General features: G+C 43.2%; 1 protein-coding gene across 1 annotated transcript in view; it reads right to left on the bottom strand.

Moving 5' to 3' along the window:
* The window catches only part of USP11 (ubiquitin specific peptidase 11), a 3,313,221-nt gene that overhangs the window by 2,954,694 nt on the left and 333,481 nt on the right, over positions 1–25,046 (bottom strand). The window contains exons 4-5 of the mRNA XM_044080280.1: positions 22,418–22,435; positions 2,416–2,428 (exon numbers count right to left, since the gene is read on the bottom strand). Coding sequence (XP_043936215.1) covers positions 2,416–2,428; positions 22,418–22,435 — 31 coding nt within the window. The remainder of the gene's footprint in view (positions 1–2,415; positions 2,429–22,417; positions 22,436–25,046) is intronic.

The raw sequence follows: 25,046 nt of genomic DNA, 5'->3' as shown, positions 1-25,046 counted from the left end.
GAAGCCTTAATGCCCTTGGCCCTGTAAAAGAATCAGGAACCCTGTAATATCTGTTAGGTTTTCTGGGAGCAGGAGGCAAAGAATCAGGAGCCAAACTAGATTCTGAAAAGGCATCAACAATGTCTAGTACAGGAGGTATAGCTAAAGGCCTATGCTGAGGCAGAAGTAAGAAATCCCCAAGCCTCTTTTTTGAATCCGAAAAGTCATGGCTTTCCCATTGGAATCCCTTAGAGTATGTAAGGTCTCACCAAAAAAAAAAAAAATCCTCTGGAGGGGAAGCAGAGGAAATACAGTCCTCTGCATCAGAATCCTCATAAGTAGATAAGGGCAAATCCAGATCATCAGAAGAATCAGAAAAATCAGAATCCTGTTCAGAAGATTCATAAACAACTTCAGTCCTACGTCTTTTAGAAGGGGGAGGTTCCCCTGATTAGAGTTATAAAATCTTCAGCCATTCTTATCATTTATTTTTTAGGCATAGAGGCCTGAGCATCTGGCCTGGGCGTCGGTTTCTTAGGCATGGTTCGAGATTTTGGCCTAAATGAAGAAGGAGGCGTCAGTTTAATATGAAGTCCGTAGGCCTGAATACACCCTCAGAAGCCGGTGCCTGCATAGCGGCTCTGGACTCTTCTAAAGTAGAGACATCCACAGGTTCCATAGTTGAAGCATCTCGCGGCATACAGGACTCTGAATGGGTCTCAGTAGAGGCCTGCGAGTCAGAAGTAGCAGGTATCGGGGGCAGTGAAAGCACCTCACTGAGTACTGGCAAACTGGCAACTGGCTTAGGAGAAGCGTCGCCGGCAGCTCTGGCCCTCGGTGGCCTGTCTCTGTCTTTATCTTTACGTTTTTTCGGAATCCCAGTAGTTGGATGGCTAACCTACGACATTTCTGGATAATTAAACAGAGAACTGAAATATTTAGAAGCGAAAATATACTGATGACGGATAAAGCACAAAACCAACAGCAAGGTTAAGTCGTGGTCAGGGCCATGCAAGGAATACAGTATGAATGAAAATCTTTGTGAGGTATTTGCTTTCCACAAGTAATGTAATTATTAACTTTTACTGACATCGGTAAGGAGCAAGAAAAAGTTTCCCCAACGGGGTACTTAGCTTTAGTTGAAGACTTCGGTTCAGAAACTCAAAAACAAAAATTTCAGGAGTCGGCCGACTGGCTCTTGCGAACTGCTTCTGATTTGGGTACCACATGGCAAGAAAGACTGATGTAATGGCATTGGCTGCATGTTTTATACCCCTGACTACCTGATGTCATGGAAGAAGGGACAGCAACCGACGCAGGACCCAAAGACTTTGTGGGCTGGCAGCGAGATAGTCTGGGGATCTCAAACATGTCCAATTTTATACCCCTACACAGTCGAGCTGAAGTCATCATCCAGATGTACATCCTAGGAAGAAAAAGCTTTGGTACCCAAACCTAATGTCAGCAAACTACAACCCATCTTTTAAGAATACTACAACAGTGACTCAGTCAGGACATCTGGAGAACACCAGCTATATGTGAAGATCCTCAATGCCCTTTAGCCTTTTCTAAGCATTGTGGAAGATATTTGGCCTTATGATGGCTATTGAGCTTGTTAAAATGAGCATAAAGGGGACAGTAGGAATGTCAAATTCCGGGACTAAGCAGAAAAAACAAACAGAATGACAATCCCAACATGGAATCTGTTTTCTCCAGTTAAGACTAGTATTTATCCCAGAACTTATCTAATAGATTTGACAGTATAGAAAAAAGAAAGTTTCCCAAATAGGGCACTTAGCTTTACAATGCACTCAGGTCCGCAGACCAACCAACTGTATGGATGTGGATTCTTTGGGCTGTGATGGCAAGAAAGATATATAAGGTGATGCTGGCTGATAAACATTATACCCAGACATCCTGTTGTCAGGTGCAAGACGTCTACCTGGTCAGAAGGACGGAATTCATTTTCTGGTATTCGGGCTGGCCGAGGGCTACCACAGCAATAACAACTCTCATATTGTTATTACTGCAACTGTGAAACAAAATGAAAAAAAGTTATGTATTTACCGTAACGTTCCATCCGTGTTGTCCATTTTCATTTTTGCTCAACTGAGGGGTTTGTATCAAAGACATCGGATCTGACTCTGCTGCTGCAAAAGCTCGTGGCAACTTTGTGAACTCTCAAGCCTCTCCCTTACCCATGATGCACCATGCCTCATTACCTTGGATCTTGTTTGCAAGCTATTAAAGAAAGACATAACTCTTAGACTACCAAATATATCAGAAAAAAAATTGGCAAAGCCAAATCTGGAGCTCTGTAAAATCTGGGAGACACAGACATTTTGCTATATCCACCCGTTCTTCTATAAACCATAAGGTTGGTGGGGTGGGGAAGAAGAAAAACGGACAAAACAGATGGAATATTCTTCTAAGTACACAACTTCCTTATCTGATGTCAATTTTCCTTCTATCCTCAACTGATGGGACAGAGTCCCCAGCTACCTAAATCCCAAGGTGGACTCAAGGAAGGACATTTCTAAGCACCACTGAGCCAAAAGATGTCCTACCTATGGATACCAAATCCAGCTTGGAGTGAGTGATAAAGGTGTGGGGGGAAGTGCAAGTTGCTGCTGCACATATGTCATCCATGGAAGCCCTTGAATGAAAAACTGAGGAAGTTTCTACAGATCTGGTTAAATGAGCATGTATTTTCTTAGGAAAATGTATTCCCAATTTGTTAAAAATGAGATTGAGTCAGTAAGCCATTTGGCTAACGTGACTTTAGATGCCAGTTTAGCCAATTTCAGACCAGCAAAGGATACAAATAACTGATCTGCAGTTCTGATAATCTTTTGTTCTACGTAAACAAAACCATAACATTCACTTGATGTTCATAGGCAGCTAAACGTATTCTCGCTCGTTTAAATAATTTGGGAAGAAAAACTGGTAGGCTAATGGAATGGTTAATGTTAAGAGTGACAACTCTGGTCAAAAAGGATGCATTTATCTTGTAAGGAAATGCTATCCTTATGAAATATCAGATATGGAGGTTTCACAGACAATGCCTGGATTTTTCAAATTTTTCTGGCAGAAGTAATAGCAACCAAAAATAAGGTTTTCCAAGACAGAAATTTAAGACTACAATCATGTGTAGATTCAACGGATGGAAGGACCAAGTATTGCAGTACCAGATTTAGATCCCATGGAGGCTGGGATCTTTAAAAGGAGGTCTGAGTACTATTTTGCCCCATAAGGCGGCTTTACATAACTTATGAGAAGCCAATGAAAAACCATCAAATCCAATATGAAAATTAAGAATTGCTGCCAACTGGACTTTAACTGTTGAAAAACTGGCCCTTGGTTAAAAAGCAGCATCAAGAACTCTAGAACATCATGAATAGTAGCAGGAAAAGGGTCCACATGGTTTTGAAGTGCCCACTGTATAAATCTTTTTCCATTTACTAGCATACAGTTTCCTTGTGAATGGTTTAAAGGAAGATAAAATCTGCTGGACAGGGGATGACAACATCAGTTGCCTGGGCATTCCTGAAATTGGAGAAACCAAGCTATCAACTTGAGATTCAGAAGGTCCGGATGCATTATGCCCGTCAGGTGAGACAGGAGATCTGGAGTTGTGCCCAGAATTACACTGTTGAATTAAGTGAGGCCACAGGAAAGGAGATCAGTTATGTATTTAACAAAGAATAGTTGTATAAAATCTTACCATAACCATGGATGTCCTCTTCTATGTTGCAGTATTCTTTACCTATGGGGGTTCTAGTCCGCCTGACAACCCAAAGTCTGGCCTGTATACAAAAGCTTAATGCCACTGACTATGTGGGACGTCGCACAAAGGCACAGAAAACATCAGCCACAAAAGGGACATCCACACATACAATCTTCAGAATAAGAAAGCTCCATGAGGAACAGAAATCCAAAGGAAGATTAAGGAGTTGTCATCCTAAGAAAGAAGATGTAGGGGGGAGGCAGGTGAGATAGAATACTGCAACACTGAAGAGAAGGACATCTATGGTTATGGTAAGATTTTACATAACTATTCTATGTCCTTCTCTTCGATGTTGCAGTATTCTTTACAGATGGGAGAGTGCAAATGCTCAAAGGGAACCCAGGGAAGAGGATGGAGCAGACAAAGACCAAAACATTTTCCACAAATACATGCAGAATTGCCCTGGCAAATCCTGCCCTGGATCTGGAGATAGTGTCCAACTTGTAATGCTTTGCAAATGTATGAACAGATGACCAGGTGGCAGATTCCAAAATAGAGTACCTACACCTTTGAAGAAGGCCCCTGAAGATGCAACTGATCTGGTGGAATGGGCCTTAACGGAAGATACAGATTTCCCTTAAAAATCATAGCAAAACATAATGGCCTTAGAAATTCGAAGAAAGATTTGGTTTGGATACAGATAAACCCAGCACCTTGGGATGAAAGGACACAAAGTTTAAACTTCTTAATAGACTTAGTTTTGTCCAGGTAAAATCTGAGTGGTCTATGTACGTCTAAAGAATGCAGAATCCTCTCACTAGGGTACTGAAAAGGGAAGAAAAGTGGGCAACTGGATGGACGGATTCAGAGACAACTAATTCATCACTTTTGGCATAAATGAAGGATTAGTTCTCAAAGATACTCTGTCCTTGTGGAAAACAGAAAAGTGAGGGGAAGCCATGAATATCTGAATTTCAGACACCCTTCTAGCAGAGGTTAAAGCTACTAGAAGTACAGTTTTCCAGATGCAAAACTTTATAGAGAAGTTGATGCCATTGGCTCCAAAGGAGAATGAGTAAGCTTCTCCAACACGTAGTTAAGATCCCAAGGAGGAGGACTTCCTGGGAGGTTTCATGTGTAGGACAGCCTTTAAGAAAAAGGTTAACCTCCAGCCTGGAAGCTAAGGGGGGGGGGGGAGTTAAAAGCAAGCAAGCAGACAAGGCGGAACAGTGGATGTTGACTGGGGAATAGGAAAGACCACTGTTAAGCAACTCACACAGGTAAGAAAAAACTAAAGGAATATCTGCAAAGAGGGGATTCTCTTTTTTTTGGCACCACATGAACATCCTTTCCACTTGGAAATGCACGATTTTCTAGTATTTAGTTTCCTGGCCTTCTGCAAAACCCGAAGTACGTCCTTAAAAAACAGGTTCCTGAAAGGGGTCAAAAGTTGATCACCCCCAGGGTCATTTGCAGAGTTGAAAGATGTGGGTGAATCAGAGATCCTTTGTCCTGAGTGAGTAGGTCCATCTAGTGAGGTAACTTGTAGTGATGACCCTTGGGTAACTGGAGAAGGAATCAAGTCCTGTCTTTGCCAAACAGGAGTCACTAGCAAGATTTTTGGTTTGTCCTGTACAATTTTCAACAGGACTTTTTGAATTAAAGGGAAGGGGGAATGCATAAAGAAACATCCCCTTCCCTGTGAAGGACAGAGCATCCACTTTCCAATTCTGAGGGTGAGGGACCCTGGCACAAAAGACAGGAAGTTTTCTGTTCAGAGGGGAGACAGAGGTCCACTTCTGGAGTACCCAACCAGTGAACTAGATCCAGGAACACATGCCAGTGAACCATCAACTCATGGGATTGTATCATGGATCTGCTTAATGCATCTGTCACCATGTTCTGAGCAGAGGGGAGGTACACAGCATTCAGTGACACTTGATACTGAAAAGCCTATACCCATGCCTTAATGGCAAAGCGACGAAGAAGCTAAGATTTTGTGCCCTACTGCTTGTTTATGTAGCAAAAGATTGTGGCATTGTGTAAGAATCCTGAGGGGTCGTGGCAAGAATACGGGATGAAAGGTCTCCAAGGTTATAATCAGAGCCCTCATCTCTCTGATGGTGATGTGCCCCCTCTTTTGAGAGGGGGACCAAAGACCCTGCATTTTCCAGGCAACAAAGGGTGCTCCCCAACTTAAATCTGACGGAAGTAGTAAGCTATTGTTCTGACTGAGCTCTGTTTTCAAGCAGGGAAGAAGAGGGATCAAGACATCTAAGGGATGAGCATGCTGGGACCAAACTGTCTTAAGAAACCACTGGAACTTTCTCATATGTAGTTTGACAAAAGACAACATGGGTATTTGTAGAGGCCATGAACCCTAGCAGTTTCAGAAAAGTACAGTTTTGTACCTACCATTAATGTAGATGTTCGAGTGTAGACACTGCTGCAGTCATTACACTTGGGTTATCCTGCTGTCAGGCGGTTCCCCAGTCGGCCTGAGTTCCAAAGTCTTGGTCCGGCATCAGTTGCTGTCGCCTCCTCCCTGACATCAGTGCGGCAGGGGTATAAAAGATGCAGCCGACGCCATTTTCTTCAGTTTTTCTTGCCCCAGATGTCAGGTGCCCCCAAATAGGTAGGCAATATATATTGCTAATAAAACATACATAAGAAAAGTAAACAACAACTTTCAGTTACCAGCAAATACTCCCCATAGGTAGCAAAGGGAAAAATACATGGGTACGTACCAGCAAGTAAGAGGGGAAGGAGGGAGGATAACCTGGACTGCAGCAGTGTCTACACTCGAATATCTACATTTATGGTAGGTACAAAACTGTACTATGTTCATCGTGTTACACTGCTGCAGTCATTACACTTGGGTAGAATCCCAAAGCTGAGGTAGGGAGGCTGGTTCTATAAGGCATTAGGGGTGGCTATTAGGCCCTGCAGCAATGCAGTGGCGAAGCCAGCTCTGGATTTACAGTAAAAAGGCAGATGGTAATGCTTGGTGAAGGTATGCACAGAAAGTACAGTTTTGTACCTACCATAAATGTAGATGTCCGATAGACATGCAACTGCAGTCATAACATATGGGTTGTCCTGCCTCAGGCAGCCCTCGGTCGGTCGGATTCCAAAGTCTGGGTCCGACGTCGGCTGATGTCGCATTTCCCTCCGACGTCAGAGCGGCTGGGGTACATAAGCATCCATTCGTGTGCATCCATGATATTTCTGCTTAAGCTGTCCGCCAGTATATTGTCTTTCCCTGGCACAAACTGGGATTGTAGCTGTATATTGAGTTTCAAGGAAAGTTCCCATAGATTCATTGCCAGCCTGCAAAGAGGATAGGAATGGGTGCCTCCTTGCTTGTTTATGTACCACATAACCGTGGTGTTGTCTGTCCTTATTAGCAGATGGCCATGATGCAGAAAGGGTTTGAAGGCTTCGACTGCATATATCACTGCCAGCATTTCCTTTTGATTTATGTGCATGCGTAGCTCTTTTTGTGACCATAGACCTTGAATGCATCTGCCCTCCATGTGCACTCCCCATCCGTGGTCTGAAGCGTCTGTTGTAATGGTTTGGCTGGCTACTGGTTTGCTGAAAGGCAGACCCCTGTTTGACTGGCTTGCTTGAGCCCACCACAGAAATTCCTTTTGAAGGCATGGAATGAGTGGTATCAAAGTTTCCAGACTGTAACTGTGCTGAGTCCATAAACTCCTTAGGTGCCACTGTAGTTTCCTCATATGTAGTCTTGCTTGCGGAATCAGAAGGATGCAAGAAGCCATGTAACCCAGGGCCTGCAGGATTTTCCTTGCAGTCAGCTGGGTTTGTCTTGTCAGATTTTTGAAGTAATCTGGTAGTTGACTTTGTTTTTCTTCTGTGAAGAAGGCCATTTGGGTGGATGTATCTAGATCTGCACCCAGAAAGGTTTTTCTTTGGGATGGAACAAGTCTTGATTTGTGAAAGTTGACACTATATCCCAAGGCCTGAAGTAGGTGGATGGCATAATTCAAGTGTTTTACCAAAGTTTGTTGGCTGTCCGCTTGTATAAGGCAGTCGTCCAGATATGGGTATATTTGAATCCCCTGAAGTCTGCAGTGTGCAATTACTGATGCCAGGCATTTCGTGAATACTCTGGGCGCAGTAGATAAGCCAAAGGGCAATGCTGAGAATTGATAATGCTCTGACCCTGCAAGAAATCTGAGGTGTCTTCTGCAACTTTGTCTGATAGGGACATGCAGGTATGCCTCCTTGAGGTCTAGAGTTACCAGTCAAGACCCCTTGCCCAGCATGGGAAGGAGCTGCTGTAGAGTCAGCATTTTGAACTTTGGCACAATGAGATAAGTATTCAGTGCGGACAAGTCGAGAATAGGCCTCCATTGTTTTTATTTTCTTGGAACAAGGAATAGTCTGGAATAAAATCCTTGGCCTTGTTCTGAGAGAGGGACCTTTTCTATAGCTTTCATTTGCATTAAGCTGGAAATTTGTTTCAAAGCCTCTGCCCTTTGATTCGGTGGCAGGTCTGGCATGCCCTTTCTTTTTGGTAATGTGTGGAAATGAAACCTGTATCCTTTGTCTATTATTTGTAGTGTCCATTTGTCCCTTGTAATACTGTGCCAATTTTCTGAGAATAAAGAAAGCTTTCCGCCCAAAGGTGCTTCCAATTGAGCCCTGGTTGGCGGTGTCAAAGTAAAGTCATTGAGCCTGTCCTTGTGCAGCAGTTGAAGGTCCTGCATTACCTCTCTGGTTGGGAGGCTGCCATTGACGTCCTCTGTAGGAGCCTCTAGCTTGCCCTCTACCTCTGGCACGCCTGTTCTTGCCTCTCTGAAACCTCTCTGTGTCTGGAAAGGACCAATTCTTGGAAGGCCAATTCCTGCTGAATCTCGGTGGTTGTACTTGGAGAAAATCCTTGACTGTTTGTACGGATTTTGCCTTTTCTTCAAATTTCTTTGGGACCTCCTGAGCCGTAGAGCCAAATAACTTTTGCTTTTCCAGAGGAGCATCCAGCAGCTTTGCTTTAACATGGTCTGGCAGAGATTGTTCCTTCAGCCAAGCATGCCTACGTATGACTGCGCCAGTCATAGCTGACCTACATGAAGCTTCCAATGCATCATAACCACATTGCAAGAAATGGTTGCTAACCTGTTGTGAGTTATGTACCAGATCCTGAAGTGACTTGCAGTCTAGGGGGTCAGGTGAAGACAGTTTTTTATGCGATTCATCTAACAAATACTCTTGGTACTGTATCATATGAAATTGACAATTTAATGCCCTCAAAGAAAGAGTAGCAGAAGTATACACTTTTTTACCCCATCTCTCTAAAGCTCTGGACTCCCTTTCAGAGGGGAGAGGATTTCTAGCAGTGGCAGCTGCAACCCCTTTAGGGCCCTGGGAAATAGTTTCTGGATCAGCAGAGTGGGCCTTGTAAAGGTAAAGATGTGAGTCCGGGACCCTGTAGTACCTATCGGGTTTGGCAGGAGCCGGAGGGAGAGAATCAGGGGTTGTGCTAGAGTCAGAGTACACATCATCAATGACATTCAACACAGGAGGAATAGCTAAAGGCCTATGCTGATGCAAATGTAAAAAGGTCCTTAATCTTTTCCTGGAATCAGAGAATTCCTGGCCCTGCCATTGGAAATGCTCTCTCATGGTGTGTAGTGTCTCCCCAAAGGAAAACTCTTCAGGAGGGGAGGCCGAGGGAATAGATTCCTCTGCATCAGAATCCTCGTAGGCCGAAAAAGCCTCCTCCTGGTGGTCCGAGAGAGTAGAGCCATCAGAGGCCTCATCTGAGGAGTGGGGATCAGAGGGCTCAACCCTGGGCCTTTTGTCTGGAGGAGGTTGAGAGCCCCTGTCCGGATGAGGTTGAGAGCCCCTAATTAAGGAGATAAGATCCTCTGCTAAGCTTAGAATCTGTGAACCAGTAGAGGGTCCCTGAGGGATAACCTTGGTAGGCAAAGCTTTTGAGAGTTTAGCAGCTTTAGCCCTGGAGAATGCCTTAATGGACATGGATGCAGGAGGCATGGCTGCACCACGTGCTGGTGTACATTTGTTTAAAGGAATGGTGTCGGAAGGTTCCAGGACACCAGTTTCTGTTGGAAATTCAATAACAGACTCAGCCGGAGCCTCCGGGACCGAGGTAGTTGGAAGTACCAAGGACTCTGTTTCAGCCGAGACAGAGACACTCGCGGTAGGCCTGGCCATGGTTTCAGCCGAAACCGCGGCCCGCGTATGTCGGTCCTTGTCCTTCCGTTTATTAACTAAATGAGAAGTCGGAGTCTCCGACGGCATCTTATACGAAAAACTAGCCCCAAAAAATTCCTCTGCAAACACCGCCCGACGTCTAAGAGTGCGTCGGTTGAAGGAAGCACAGGCTGAACAGGCCGAGACGTCGTGGTCTGGGCCTAGACAGGGTAGGCAGTAAGAGTGGAAATCCTTATGAGGTATTTGTTTCCCACAAGTTAAACAATTATTAACTTTATCTGACATCGGCTGAGGCAAGAAAGAGTCCCCAACGGGGTACTTAGCTTTTTGAAGTCTTCGGTAGCTGAATTACAGGAGCTGGCCCACCGGCACTTGCGAACTGCTTCTGCTTCGGGCACCACGCGGCAAGAAAGACTGGAGAAGATGGTGTCTGCTGATGCTTTTATACCCCAGGCGCTCTGACATCGGGGAAAGTGCGACATCAGCCGACGCCAGACCCAGACTTTGGAATCCGGCCGACCGAAGGGCTGCCTGAGGCAGGACAACCCATATGTGATGACTGCAGATGCATCCTTGAAGGACATCATTAGGGTTATGTATATCTGGCATGGCTTAGTGGTAAATCACTGTCTATGGTGTGCAGTGTCCTGGGTTTGAGCCTTGCAGCGGCTGTTTATTTTGTTGCTAGGCAGAATACAGGCTGTTGGATACAGAGTGATTAAGGCACTTTAAAGCAGTTGTAAGCAGGTATGCGCGGTGCTAAGCAATGCTAACTTCCGGTTAACAGTTTTACACTGTTAGCTTCTAAATTGCTTAACCTGTGTAGGCAGTGCTTATCCCCGCAGAAACAGGCTTAAACCCGCTTACTGCTGCTTATAAGTGCTTACTCCCGCTTACCCCCATGCTAATTTCTTTAAAAGAAAAGGAAAAGGGCTTGATAGGACAGTAGTGAAAAAGGGTCATGAAGTGGGAAAGACAGTATGTAAATTAGCCAGGGATGTGCAGGAAGGGTGTAAGGAAGTTCCATAGCAGTTCATTTCTTCTACAGAAACAGCTGTGCATATACAGTGAAATTGGGGGTAGATTTGGACACTCAAACCCCTGAGTGGGGGAGAGGACAACAATAATTCATTGTGATGCCAATCAGACCAGATTACATGTCCATGCGTCCAATGGACACATGTGCGAAATGGACAGCTATGTATGGGGCAAAATATCTTTGTGGGAACAGATTGCCCTTTTTTATTTTCAAGTGAGAGTGGGATGTTGGGGAGGGTAGTATGTATATTTGGAGAAGTAGTTTGGGTAGGTTAACAGACAAGACAAACAAGATGCATAAAGGGGTGGTATAGGACACGTGGGGGGGTAAACACCTTTGACGGGGAGGGGTGTTTGAAGTCGCAAGCCCATGTGCCCCCAAATGGAAACAGTGGGACTGAGGTCCCCACTCATGGGCAGTCATCACTGCACCTTCACAGCCCCAAAGATGGCTGTGTTGGGGGCTGGGTAGGAGGGGCAGGCTCACCCTCTAATTGCGCCAAGAGGCCCTCAAGCTGGCGTAGCTGGTCTCGAATCTCCTTGTCAAGCTCGCTATGCACCACGGCCAAGACTTGCGGGCGGGTGACGGGTACCTCTTTGCCCTGCTCCCGGGGGGCCGAACCCCATCCTCTGTAGCTGTTCCAGACAAAGGTGGTGCACGGCCAACAGAGGAGGTCATCCCAGGCTGGGCCCCAGACGTGCTGGTGCCATGGCCAGCTGAGGTGGATCCACTGGGACCGGCCTTCCCATACGAGCTATGGAGTTGCAGGTTTAAGAAAGATATCGGTTAGTAATGGTCAACAGCATTCAAGACTAGTTATAACGTCATGCATAGGTATTCCCATTAACCCAAGACAACAGAATTACAACAGGTGCAGAGCAAGCAGAACATATGCATATATAGGACAACAGCATGCAGGTTTCACTGTTGGCAAAAGGCCACCAATATGGGAGTATTTTAACATGCACAGAACCAAATGTGAATATTTACAAACCAATAGGACATATGTCCAAACAAAAGTCTGGAGTGTACACGTACCCATTCAGGTGTGTAATTATGTTACTGTAGCACATATGGTGGGGGTGAGAGAGCGAGGTCAATTAACAACAGATATATCCCTGTAGTTTCACAACTTTCTTAGTCACTGCAGTGATCTGTCCTTTACATGTATTATTACACTACCCAATGTCCTTACTTTGTACAATGGTATGTTTATAGATAAGTATCTACATGGACTGTCTTATGTATATAGTCTACACCTCTTACCTGTTATAGCTGTTGAGGAAATCATTGTTAACACCACCTGACAAATACTACACATACTCCCAGATTCCATGTTGATGTTATACACATACCTAACAGTCCGTTATTGCACACACACTGGTCAAGGCTTGACAGGCTGCAGGTGTTAATGTGACATATTTTGGAATAGCTGTCATACACTTTGGGTGAGATGCTACAATGACAGGTTTGTTTCCATATACAGTCTCTTTTTATGCTCAGGTCTGACTATCCATTATATGTCAGTATAAGTTGCCTACATTTCTTGGATCATTACACTGATTTGTCAGGGGAACAGGTTACTGGGCAGCAGATTCAGGCCATTTATCTGGACATGCTGGACAGATCAGTACAGTTGAGGGGTATAACTATGCATACAGCTTACTACCTGAACATTATGCCACAGTCTGTACAGTTGATGGTTATGATTATGCTTACAGCGTACTGTCTGAACATTCTAGCAACGTCTGTAGAGTTGTTGGATCTGATTATGCATACAGCTTTCTACCTGAACATTCTCGCAAAATCTGTACAGTTGTGGGGTATGATTATGCTTACAACTTACTACCAACTCCTGGGATTCAAACCCTTGCTGTGTGTGGTAAAAATACTACAGTTGACATCACAGTACACTGTACTATCAGGAAATTGGTGTAAAGCATTCCAATGGTTTCTGTCCAAGTCTCCCTCAGTTCTATATGACTGTCCTCTTTGGACTTCAACATTGTTATACTGAACTTCCTACACATTTTAACAGCGTTCAACAGTGTGGGTAACACTGCTTAACACAACAGTACTATTTATAGAATGCAACACTACAACAACATGTGTAAACAGAATGTACACAAGCACTCCAAGGGTCATACATTTATGCACAAGATTTTTAACACCTTTTTCCCATGCAACCTATATGACAGTCTTCCTGCCATACTGACTGGTTTATTCAGCACATCCCATACACAATATATTTTTATACTGGTACAACACTTTGTAGAACTGTTATATTTGTTATGACAGTACATGCAGGAATATTACTAACCTGCCTCGCGACACAGCCTTTGCAGCCTAGCAACATGGGCTTGATGGTTCACAGCCCACTCATCTGCAGCTGTCAGAGAAATACAGTAATATGTAGCCATTGCCTTTCCATAGTATACACAAGCTAGGCAATCATTATCTACGTAGTAGAATGAGTACTTACTCAGTGCTGAGGCATCGGCCATCTGCCTTGCTTCTACGATCCACTGGTCCAAGAGATCACCCCTCTGCCGCTTCAGGTCAGCATGGTGATGCCTGACCTGCTCACCAGTCCAGGGGATACCAGTGGCACTGGTGAGATCACGACCGAGACTGTCACAGGCCTCCACTTTATACTGAGAGCACTGGTACTGGTCCCTGCAGTAGTCTCTCCTCATGGCATTTTACCAGGAGCCATACCATGAATCTGGACTCCTGGGTGCCCCAGCGCAGGGCTCTAAATAGAGTGCCTTCCCCAACTCCAGCCATTCTGCCTACAGTAGGGAGCTGCAACCAGTTATGGGATTTATTGGCACCTGTGGGGTTTAAATACGCCAGATTTCCCGCACTTTCTCGTGATTGGACGGTTTTGAAAAGGCTAAGCTATGGGCATACCTGCTTACCTAAAGTTTGCATTGCTTAAAGGGGCATACCACTGGGCAGTTTGAGTTAGCTGGCCTACACATTGCTTACACCTTGTAAGCTGACCTGTACAATGCTTAGCATTGCTTAATATCTAATTAGCATTACATTTTCTTTTTGACATTGACTTATTATTTGTTACATGTTATATCTGTGTCTGGTACCTTTGGTTCATGTATACGTACACTGTATGGGGTCGTGGGGACTTCAACACTTTATTACACCAACCCCTCAGATCTGGCCTTACTGCAGTACTCCAGTTCATATATTTATGTTATTTATCGAACACCATTGGTGTAAACAAAGTCACACGTGAAGTTTATTGTTATTACCAGGGAATCATTTGTTTCATGTGGGACGACCCAAAATTTGGGCTACATTCTTTGCGGTAATACCATGTCTACAAAAGTAAGCATGGCTGTGTTAATATGTGCATGGACTACAGCGTATGTAAGGCCTACGATACTTTGGTCAGGAGGGGAGGAGAAGTGGAGGATGGGCAAAGTGTGGTGGTGTGGTAGCTACGGGCTGGTAACCAGAGGAGGGATGGTGGCTGCTTGTGTGCAGCAAAGGTGGGGGTGGGGGAGCTGGAACTGTGGGTAATGAAATCATGGGTCAAGGAGAGGCTAGGTTGGATGGGCCTGTACTTGTCAGTCCGCCTAGTGGATGGGGGAGAGGGGAATGAAATATATGAAAATAACAATATAGTTAAACCATTATTTATATAGATCAAACAAAATACATTATACGTGGTAGTGTATTGCAGGGCGGACGTGTTTGGCTGTGGGGGGGTTGCCAATTACTGCAAGATGTATATTGTTTGGGGCCTCCCAACCCCATTAAAAGTGCATGTGGACATATATGTTAATGTTAATCTACCACTGCTATCTACGGATCAATGCCTATATATACCTCTATATATATATATATATATATATATATATATATATATATATATATATATATATATAGTTATATCTACATGTATAGATATGTAGTATCTGTTTAGATATGAATAATTACACACACATACACCTAGATGCTGGTATACATTCTCTGCACTGTTACATGACTGGGCTGGACATTATGTTACTGACATCAGATTTATGTATACCTGGCATGACTTAGTGGTAAATCACTGTGTATAGTGTGCAAGGTCCTGGGTTCGAGCCTTGCAGAAGCAGTTTATTTTGTTGCTGGGCAGAACACAGGCCATTAGATACAGACTGATTAAGGCACATTAAAGCAGTGCATCTTCATTAGACAATAATTTAGTTATCAGGAGGGGAACCTGTAGTGCCGTGTGTATACCAGGGTCGTGAGTTTCCCATATACCTGTATTAGACATTCCTATTAGGTTTTGTGTGCATACCGGGCTTCCTTGTGTGCCACGTATGCTTTGCAATACCTACAAATAAAACAGTTAGTGTAAACAAAGTCACACGTGAAGTCTATTGTTATTACCAGGGAAACATTCGTCCCATGCAGGACGACCCAAAAGTTGGGTGACTTTCTTTCCGGTAACACCATGTCTAAAAAGGTAAGCATGGCTGTGTTCATATGTGCGTGGACTACAGCTTGTGGTAGACTTAAGATACTTGGGTCAGGACAACATACCAGATGAGTCCCGAGGGGAGGAGGAGTGGAGAGTGGGCAAAGTGTGGTGGTGTGGTAGCTATGGGCTGGCAACCAGGGAAGGGATGGTGGCTGCGTGTGTGCAGTGAGGTGGGAGGGGGCGGAACTGTGGGTAATAAATGTATGGGTCGAAGAGAGGCCATGTTGGATGGGCCTGTACTGGTTGGCCCGTCTAGTGGGTGGGGGAGAGGGGAATGAACTATAGAACAAATAAAACATACAAGAAACATAATTTAAATTTGTATATAAATAAAACAATTAAATTAAAATAAACCTGGCAGTGTAGTGTAGGGCGGATGTGTTTGGCTGGGGGTGGGGGGTATGGCAATTCATACATGACGTATATTGTTTGGGGCTTCTCAACCCCATTAACAGTGCATGTGGACACGCATGTTTCTGTTAATCTACCATTGTTCTCTACAGATGTAAGGCCATATATATATCAAATCGGGAATGCCTGCTCTTTAGGCGGATGCTCTGCCCACTACACTATTGCAGTGCTGCTTCATTTGCATAAATCTTCCTTGTTATCCTCTTCAGCCTTTTAAGCTGCTTTAACCTTAGCTAAGCTATGGGCACACCCGCGCACCTATGGTTAGCTTTAATTGGCTTTTTACAAAAAAAAATAAAAGGGTTTCTTCATTTTATTTATATGTACTGTTGTTGTACACATGGGGGACTGTTGGTGGGGATATGCGGACACCTATGAGTGCTCTCGCTCATTTAACACTTTCTGCTGTTCTACATTCCGGGGTTTGTTTATTCTGAGAGCTCTGCTCTCAGACACGCCCCCTGCACTTGTACACACTCCGTGTAAGCCTGGGAGCTCAGGCAGCGCACCTTCATTAATACGCATGGCACATGGCCATCCTGCTCCTACACGGGCGCTTCCATGCAGGACTAAGTTAGTCCTGCACGGAAAATTAGTGAATCTGGGGGGTGACCTATAACCTGTACAATTCAACTGAAAAACCAACAAAAATCTGTTAGGGGGGAAAATATAAAAATAATAAGAAATGTACAATAAGTTGGTTGCGTAAGTGTGCACACCCTTTAATACTTTGAAGCACCTTTTGATTTAATTACATCATTCGGTCTTCTTGGGTAGGAGTCTATCAGCATGGCACATCTTGACTTGGCAATATTTGCCCACTCTTCCTTGCAAAATCACTCCAAATCTTTCAGACTGTGAAGGCACATCTTGTGCACAGCCCTCTTCAGGTCATCCCACAGATTTTCTATTGGATTTAGGTATGGGCTCTGGCTGGTCCATTCCAAAATTAAATTTTCTTCTGGTTAAGCCATCCTTTTGCGGATTTGGATGTATGCTTGGGGTCATTGTCGTGTTGAAAGATGAAATTCCTCTTCATCTACAGCTTTCTAGCAGACACCTGAAGGTTTTGGGCCAAAAGTGATTGGTATTTGGAAATGTTCATAATTCCCTCCACCTTGACTAAAGCCAGAGTTCCAGCAGAAGAAAAGCAACCCCAAACCATGATACTGCCACCACCATGCTTCACCATGGGGCTGGTGTTCTTTTGGTGATGCAAAGTGTTGTTTTAGCACCAAACGTACCTTTTGCAATTGCGGCCAAAAATTTCAACCTTGGTCTCAGACAATAACACATTTTACAACATGCTTTTGGGAGACTATGTATTGTTTTGCAAATTTTAGCTGGGCCTGGATGTTTTTCTGTGTAAGAAGAGGCTTCCGTCTTGCAACCACACCCATAGGCCAGACATATGGAGAATACGGGAGATTACTGTCACATGTAGTACACAAAATATAGTAAGAAACTGCAGCTTCGGCACACTAAATCAGGCTGCAAAGAGAAGATTTTAATGATGAATTACGTAATTCATCATTAACATATCTGTGCAGACTGATTTACTGTGCTGAAGCTGCAGTTTCTTAATATTTTTTGTTTTATATTTGCGGTTAATTCTGTTTTACTGGACATGTAGTACACAACCGGTACTCGCCAGAAATTCCTGCAGCTCTTTCAGTGTTGCTGTAGGTCTCTTGGCAGCCTCCCTGACCAGTTTTTGTTTCATCAATTTTGCAGGGATGTTCAGTTCTTTGCAATATCACTGTTGTCCCATATTTTCTCCACTTTTTGATGAATGTCTTCACTGTGTTCCATGGTATACCCAATGCTGTGGAAAGTTTCCTGTACCCTTCTCCTGACTGATACTGTTCAACAAGGAGATGCCTTTCATGCTTTGTAAGCTCTCTGAGAGCCACAGCGTTTACTGTAGCAGGCAACTGAGTAAATGTCAGGAAAATCCTTCTAGGACAGCTGAACTTTACTTGGGGTTAACCAGAGTCACTAACTGATGGCAGGTGTGTACCCAAGAAGAGTGAAAGCTGTAATTAAATCAAAAGGTACTTCAACAAAGTATGTTTTACGGTGTGTACACTTATGCAACCAGCTTATTGTATGTTTATTTTTTACATGTTTGCCCCCAACAGAATTGTTTTTCAATTGAACTGCACAGGTTATAGGTCACATTAAAGGTGGAAAAGTTTTGAAATGATTTATTATGATCTCATTTTTTATATCACAAAAGCCTGGCATTTTAACAGGGGGGGCTGTAAACGTTTTATATCCACTGTGTGTGTGTGTGTGTGTGTGTGTGTATATATATATATATATATATATATATATATAAAATGTTTATATATATATATATATATACATATAAAATGTTTATATATATATATATATATATATATATATATATATATATATATATATATATATATATACATATATATATATATATATATATATATATATATATATATATATATATATATATATATAAATACGTATGTATATATAAATATATGTAGAGACACGCACACACACATTTTATATATATATATATATATATACATATATATATATACATACACACACACACATATATACTACAAACACACACATATATATACTACAAACACACACATATATATACTACAAATATACATATATACACACATATATATATATATATATATATACATATATATATATATATATATATATATATATATATATGTATATACACACATACATACACATATGCATACATACACATACATACATGTATATACATGTAAGCACACACACCCTGAGTTTCATCGTATATGGCTGGTCATGCATGAATATTTGCAAAAAATAATGCTGTACAGTCTTCAGTGGTTTATCTTTTTATTCAACATTTTATCAGTCAGTTCCTTGCAGATGGTATTTAGTAGCATTAGTCAGTGTCTGCAACACATTTACAAGTACTTTTTTGAAGTAGCAGCTCATTTTCTCCCTTGGGTGGTTTGTTAAAATTTACTGTAACAAACAAAGTAGGTCTTCCTTACAGACCGTCTAAACTGGGATCTCACTAAAGCAAGCTTCCTACTGTCTGCATCTCAGAGTCAAGATAGTTTTATATATGTCAGCTTATTTAACAGGAATGGGCAGTATTTACTACTGAGCATCTTACAAATTTATGAAGACAGTAAGTTATCTGGGCAGTTACCAGTCTGGGAGTTGGTATACTTTTAACTTGGGCTTTTCTGCATCCACTTATCAAGTGATTAGAAATGGATAAGCAAGTTTGACTTATTTTTTCAGTATGAAGTAAAAATGTTAGAAATATATCTAGATGTAGATCCAGGCATCGACAGGTTCCAAGCTCTGTTATTTTGCTCTTGCTCAAGTCTACTATGTTAATTATGCTGTTACTTATTAGCTTGTGGGAAGGTCCTAAAGAACTCCAAGGCAAGTCTGACACGCATTTAGGATTAGTCTGTTAACATACAGATGGCTGTAAATCCTAATGTAGCTGCCATTCTACTATTTTTGCAATTGACCCTCATCTGTACAGATAATCATAGTCTACATTAAGAATGGCATCCTGGTTTATAGTTAGTGTACATGTTAACCGTATACAATACAAGTTAGTATTTTGGGTGATGGATGTTTTTGTTCCGGTTTATAGTTCAAATATGTGTTGCCAAGATGCACTACAAAAAGTTATGCAATCACTACAATGTTCAATCTGTGTTGTCCTGTTTCTTTCTTCCTCAACTTATGGGTTGAGATGCAATTCCTTGGTTCCAACTTGGCCATTGCAAAAGCTCGTAGCAACCAAAAACTCTCAAGCTTCTCCCTTACCTACAATGCACCAACACCAAGTACCTCAGATCTTGTTTGCAGACTTTATAAGAAATAAATATTCATCATATAGTGATGGAGACTATACCTGGAGCTCAATATTAGGGAAGTGACGTCCCCTAACCACTCACTCTTCCAAGCAGTTTTCTAAGGATGGGGGTTGGAGGGTGGGGAGTTGAAGAATGAAAATGGACAGCACTGATGGAATGTTATGGTGACTACATAACCTCTATCTGATGTTAATTTTCCTTCTGTCCTCAACTTCTGGGACAGATTCCCCAACTTCCTAAAATCCTGGGTGGACTCAAGGAAGGATATTTCTGAGTACCACTGAACCAAATGATGCTCTTCCTCTGCAGACCAGATCCCATCTGTAATGAGTAACAAAGTTATAAGGAGTAGCCCAGGTTGCTGCTGCACATATGTCATCAATGGACATTCTAGATTGAAAAGCTGAATAAATTGCCACAGATGTAGTTGAATGAGCTCATACTGGTTTTGATAAAGCAATGCCCACTTTGTTATAAATTAAAGAAATAAAAACCAGTCTGCCATCTGGCTAAAAGTTACTTTGGCAACTAGTTTCCACAACTTGGGGTGGGAGGGTTGCCTAATGGTCAAGGTGTTTGTCTTACAAACACAAGGTGCAGGGTTTGAGTCTCACAAGGGATAATTGGCTAAGCTTAAAATGGCTCGCAAGGGCAGTTAGCTTAGTACTAATCTATGAACCTAATCTATGAACTTTACTATTGAAAATGAAACAAATGTTAGTTTTCTTGATGTTTTTCATTTTATTTAGGTAAAAACAATAGTCTGTGAACATCCAATAAGTGTAACATGTATTCACCCTTGTTAGCAAATTTAGGAAAGAATACTGGCAAATTAATGGACTGACTGATATTAGAGTCTGATACCACCTTACAGAGAAAGGATGCATCAGTTCGGAATGCAAATCTAACCTTGTGAAAGATCAAGTATGGTCCTTTCGAAGACTAGGCTTGAATCTCTGAAATTCGTCTGGCAGAAGTAATGGCAACTAGAAATATTGTTTTCCAAGACTGATACTTAAGGTCACATCTAGCTGCTGGTTCAAAGGGGGTTGATTAGGTGCTTGCAGTACAAGACTGAGATTCCATGGTGGAGTAGAATCTTAGGCCTTAAAAGAGTAGTGCCTCGCAAAAAGACTTTGCAGCTTATGAGAGGCAATGGAAGAACTTTCAATTAAAATGTGCACATTAGATATCTATGCAAACTGGAGCTCAACTGTCACGGAACTAGCCCCTTCTTTACAAAGTAGGGCCAAAAATTCGAGGATGTTATGTACAGAAGCTGAAAAAGGATCAGTATTACTTTGATGTACCCAGTAGACAAACTGTCTCCATTTATTGGAGTAGGGCTTCTGTGCAGAAGGTTTACGGGAAAGATAAAAGTACATTTCAGACAGGGGAAGACAGCACAGGTTGTCTGGCTATTAACAGAATTAGGGAAGCCAAGTGGTCAGCCTGAAGCTTTGTATATCTGGATGGGTCATGCCTGCTGGGTGAGACAGGAAGTCTTGAGTCTGATCCAGAATCCAAACTTCAAGAAATGAGTGAGGCTAAAAGAAGGGGAACCAAATTTGTTGAGGGTAGTAAGGTGCAATAAGGATGAGTTTGCTCTTCAACTTGGCAGCTTTCTGAAGGAATTTCAGAATGAGCAGAATTGGTGGATAAGCGTAAAGTACAGTGGGGGACCAATCGTGAAGGAGAGCATTCTTTTGTGATTCTGCCTGTGGGGAAATTAGGTCAAAGTAGCTGCTGCATTTGCTGTTTCAGATAGATGCAAAAAGACAGCAGCATGGCTGGCCCCACAGGTGGAATATCATTTCCATCACATTCTTGCTGAGAAAGCACTCGTGAGGTAGACGAATGCACCAGCTCAACTTAATTGCACTGGAATTCCACGGAATGTGCGCTGCTATAAGAAAGCAGTTGGATGAGATCACCCATTGCCATAACCTGACCACTTCGACAAAAGGGTAAGATCTAGTCCCTCCTTGTTCGTTGATATACCAAGCAACTGACTTACTGTCATTCTGAACTGCAATTGTCCCCCAGGGGAGAGCATCTTGAAGGGACTGCAATGCTAAAAGCACTGCTCTCATCTCTAGGGTAGTGATATGCAAGCTGGCCTCTTTGGGGGACCAAGTGCTTCAGACTGTTTTCCCCAGATAATGCCCCTCCTCCACCCCAACTGGGGTCACTATTGGCCTTGGACTGAGGGGGAATATACAGACTGCAGTGTACAACTTGATCGGACTTGAGGCAGCACCTGAGACTCCTTTTGCATGTGTGGGTGTATCATATTGGAGTTGACATGTGTTGCAAACATCCACTGTAAAATCCTCATGTGAAATCTGGCTAAAAGTACTAGAATTATAGCCGCTGCCACTGATCCCAGAGCTTGAAGAACTAAATGGGCTGAAATCCTGGTACTGCAGATCATCTTTCTGACCTGTGAGCTTAATGTCTGCACTCTTAAGGGAGGCAGTGATGCTACGGATGACTTTGTGTTGAGAAGGACTCCTATGAACTCTAAACCTGGAGTTGGCACTAGCTGAAATTTTTAGTAGTTTACGGTTATCCCCAGAAGAGAACATATCAGGAGAACCTGGTCTTTTGCTGTTAACAGATGATACCTAATCAGAGCAGAAATGAGCCAGTTATCTAAATATGAAAACACCTGGAATTTCTGCAATCTCAAGAGAGCTGCAGTTACTGCCATGCACTTGGTAAACACCCGGGGGGCTGTGGTGAGACCAAGGGGCAGATCTCTGACCTGGCAATGACAGGCTCCCGGCTAGAAGCTTAAGTATCTTCTGTTCATCTTTGCAACAGAACACATCCTGAAGGTTCATCGAGCACATCCAGTCCTCCTTGCCCAAAAAAGGGGAGAATGGACTGAACCATGACCATCCGGAACCTGGTGCGAACTGACTTGTTTAAGTTGTTTAGATCCAGAAATGGTCTCCAGTCCCGTTTTCTTTAGCACTAAAAAGAATCTTGAGTAAGTTCTGGATTCTATCTGGGGAGGTAGGACCTCATGGATGACCCTTTTTTCTAGCAGCCTTTGTACTTGAATTTGCTGCTTGTTCCTTCTGACTGGGTGAATCATCAGGGAATTTTCTTGAGGTTCAAGAAGGAAGGGAAAATGGTATTATATAACCTCAGGAAATGATCCTCTGCACCCAAGTATTGTATCTGTTATTTGTAGCCAAGCTCTCTGGTACAGGGATAGTCGACCCCCGACTGCCTCCAGAGGAGGGGAACCAGGATTCCTTTCAGGAATGCTGGAAGGGTCTGCCAAAGAATCTCTAGACTCTTGGCTTTGTGGGCCACCTCTTTCAGGAATGCTGGAAGGGTCTGCCAAAGAATCTCTAGACTCTTGGCTTTGTGGGCCACCTCTTTCAGAAATGCTGGAAGGGTCTGCCAAAGAATCTCTGGACACTTGGCTTTGTGGACCACCTCTGCCGTGGGGGCAGCGTCTACCATTGGAGTTCCCCCCTCTAGCCCTGCAGAAACTACTTTCATGCATAGCCTGGAAACGTCCCTTGGACATTTTAAACCACACTTTCCCACTCCCTCAATGATTCCTGAAAAAGGACCTTTGCAAGGTGGAAAAATGTACATCCATGGCAAACACGGTATTTCCTTCATTTTCACACCTAAAACAATGAGGAAAAAGGTAACACAGAAAAACTAATCAGTTTAAAAACTAAGAAAAATCTACCAATGCTAGACTTTCCACTGTGCGATTTCCTTAAACCTCTTGTATTAGAGGTGACATGGGATATATGCAAATGACCCTTTGAGGACATCAGGTGTTTCAGCTAACTGACCGTTCTGAATGCCCATGACTTTTTCTTTTAAATCTATTTATGGACAAATTCAGGCGGATTTGTCCATAGATGGACTTAAAAGAAAAAAGTCATGGACACCCAGAACCGTCATTTAGCTGAAACACCTGATGTCCTAAAAGTGTCATTTGCATATATTCCATGTCACCTCTAATACAAGAGATTTAAGGAATCACGCAGTGGTAAGTCTAGTATTGCTAGACGACTTTTTTTGTCCATTTCACACCTGGATAATGTATCTTTTTCCTTGTGGCCAAACAAAGACATGCCGTCAAAAGGAGCACCAATGAACAAAGACTTGAAGGGCTCAGCAAAACACACAAGCACATCCAGGCGTGCCTCCTTATAGAAACCCCTAAACCTGCTGCCTCGGACGTTCCTTCAGCTATGTTCAAAATGAGCTTCATGGCAGAGCTGTAAACAGATTACAGGGTTACCAACTGAGAAGTCACAGATGCTTGCACTTCTTCAGAAACAGATCATGTGAGGGTGACAAAGTTCCTTAATGTTGTCTCTCTGTAACCTGGTGAAATGTGCCAGATAGTTCAGTGACCATAAATCGAAGGTCACTAAAGCAGACACGCTTTCCAAACCTGTGCATCATCCGAGACTCCTCCTTGGGGGAGATGAACAGTGGGACAACTCGGAAAGATTCTTCTTAGTAGCTGCCACCATAAACCTTTCACCCAAAACTGCTCGTCTTCCAGTGTTGCCATAACTTTGTCAGGTCTCTGAGGTACTGGTTCAATGGTGTCAGGATCCTTCCATGCCCGCCGAGAAAAAAACTCAATGGGCTTGCCGGCGGGCAGAGTCACCCAGGAGGTAGATGGACCAGTACTGAACGCCTCCAAGAATACAGACTCTTCGGACAAAGCGCTGCTGGGTTTCCAGCCACCTCTATGTTTTACGATTTCAAGAATGTCTCCAAACAATACATCAAGAGATGACTGTGGGGACCCTTCACCTTAAGACCGAATCTTCTGTGATAGATTCCTATGGGGAATCCAAGTGCTTCCTCTTGCATGTCTTCTTTTTAGGGACCTCCTCAGTTGGATGCTCTGGGGAGGTATCAGAAGTAGTCATAACACCCTGTTGGGAAGCCTGGGGGTTTGGTACCAGCTGTCCCTATGGAGAAGAGCAGTGAAACTCCAAGCACAGAGACAGCAAGGCTGCACACTGAGAATCTTAGGGGGGGTAGGAGCAGTCTGTGTTGGCAAAGCAGGCAAGGCTCTCCACATACTCTCTCAAAGGTAGACCTCCCCAGAGATGGACAGGACCCCGAATCCGAAAAGGCAAGCTTTTGGACCACAGTCCTTTCCTGCTCCAAGAAGAATCCCCCCAAGGCATAGGTTGGAGCTGAACTAACCCATGCCAAGGCTCCATGGTGCAGAGATGGCTCCAAAAACTTTGGAGTTGACTCTAACCTCAGAGTCAACAGGGTAGCCTTGGCTCC

Source organism: Protopterus annectens, chromosome 8.part0 (assembly GCF_019279795.1).
Source record: "Protopterus annectens isolate FY-2018-M chromosome 8.part0, PAN1.0, whole genome shotgun sequence".
Lineage (NCBI taxonomy): Eukaryota > Metazoa > Chordata > Ceratodontiformes > Protopteridae > Protopterus > Protopterus annectens.
This window is presented reverse-complemented; position numbering and strand designations above follow the sequence as displayed.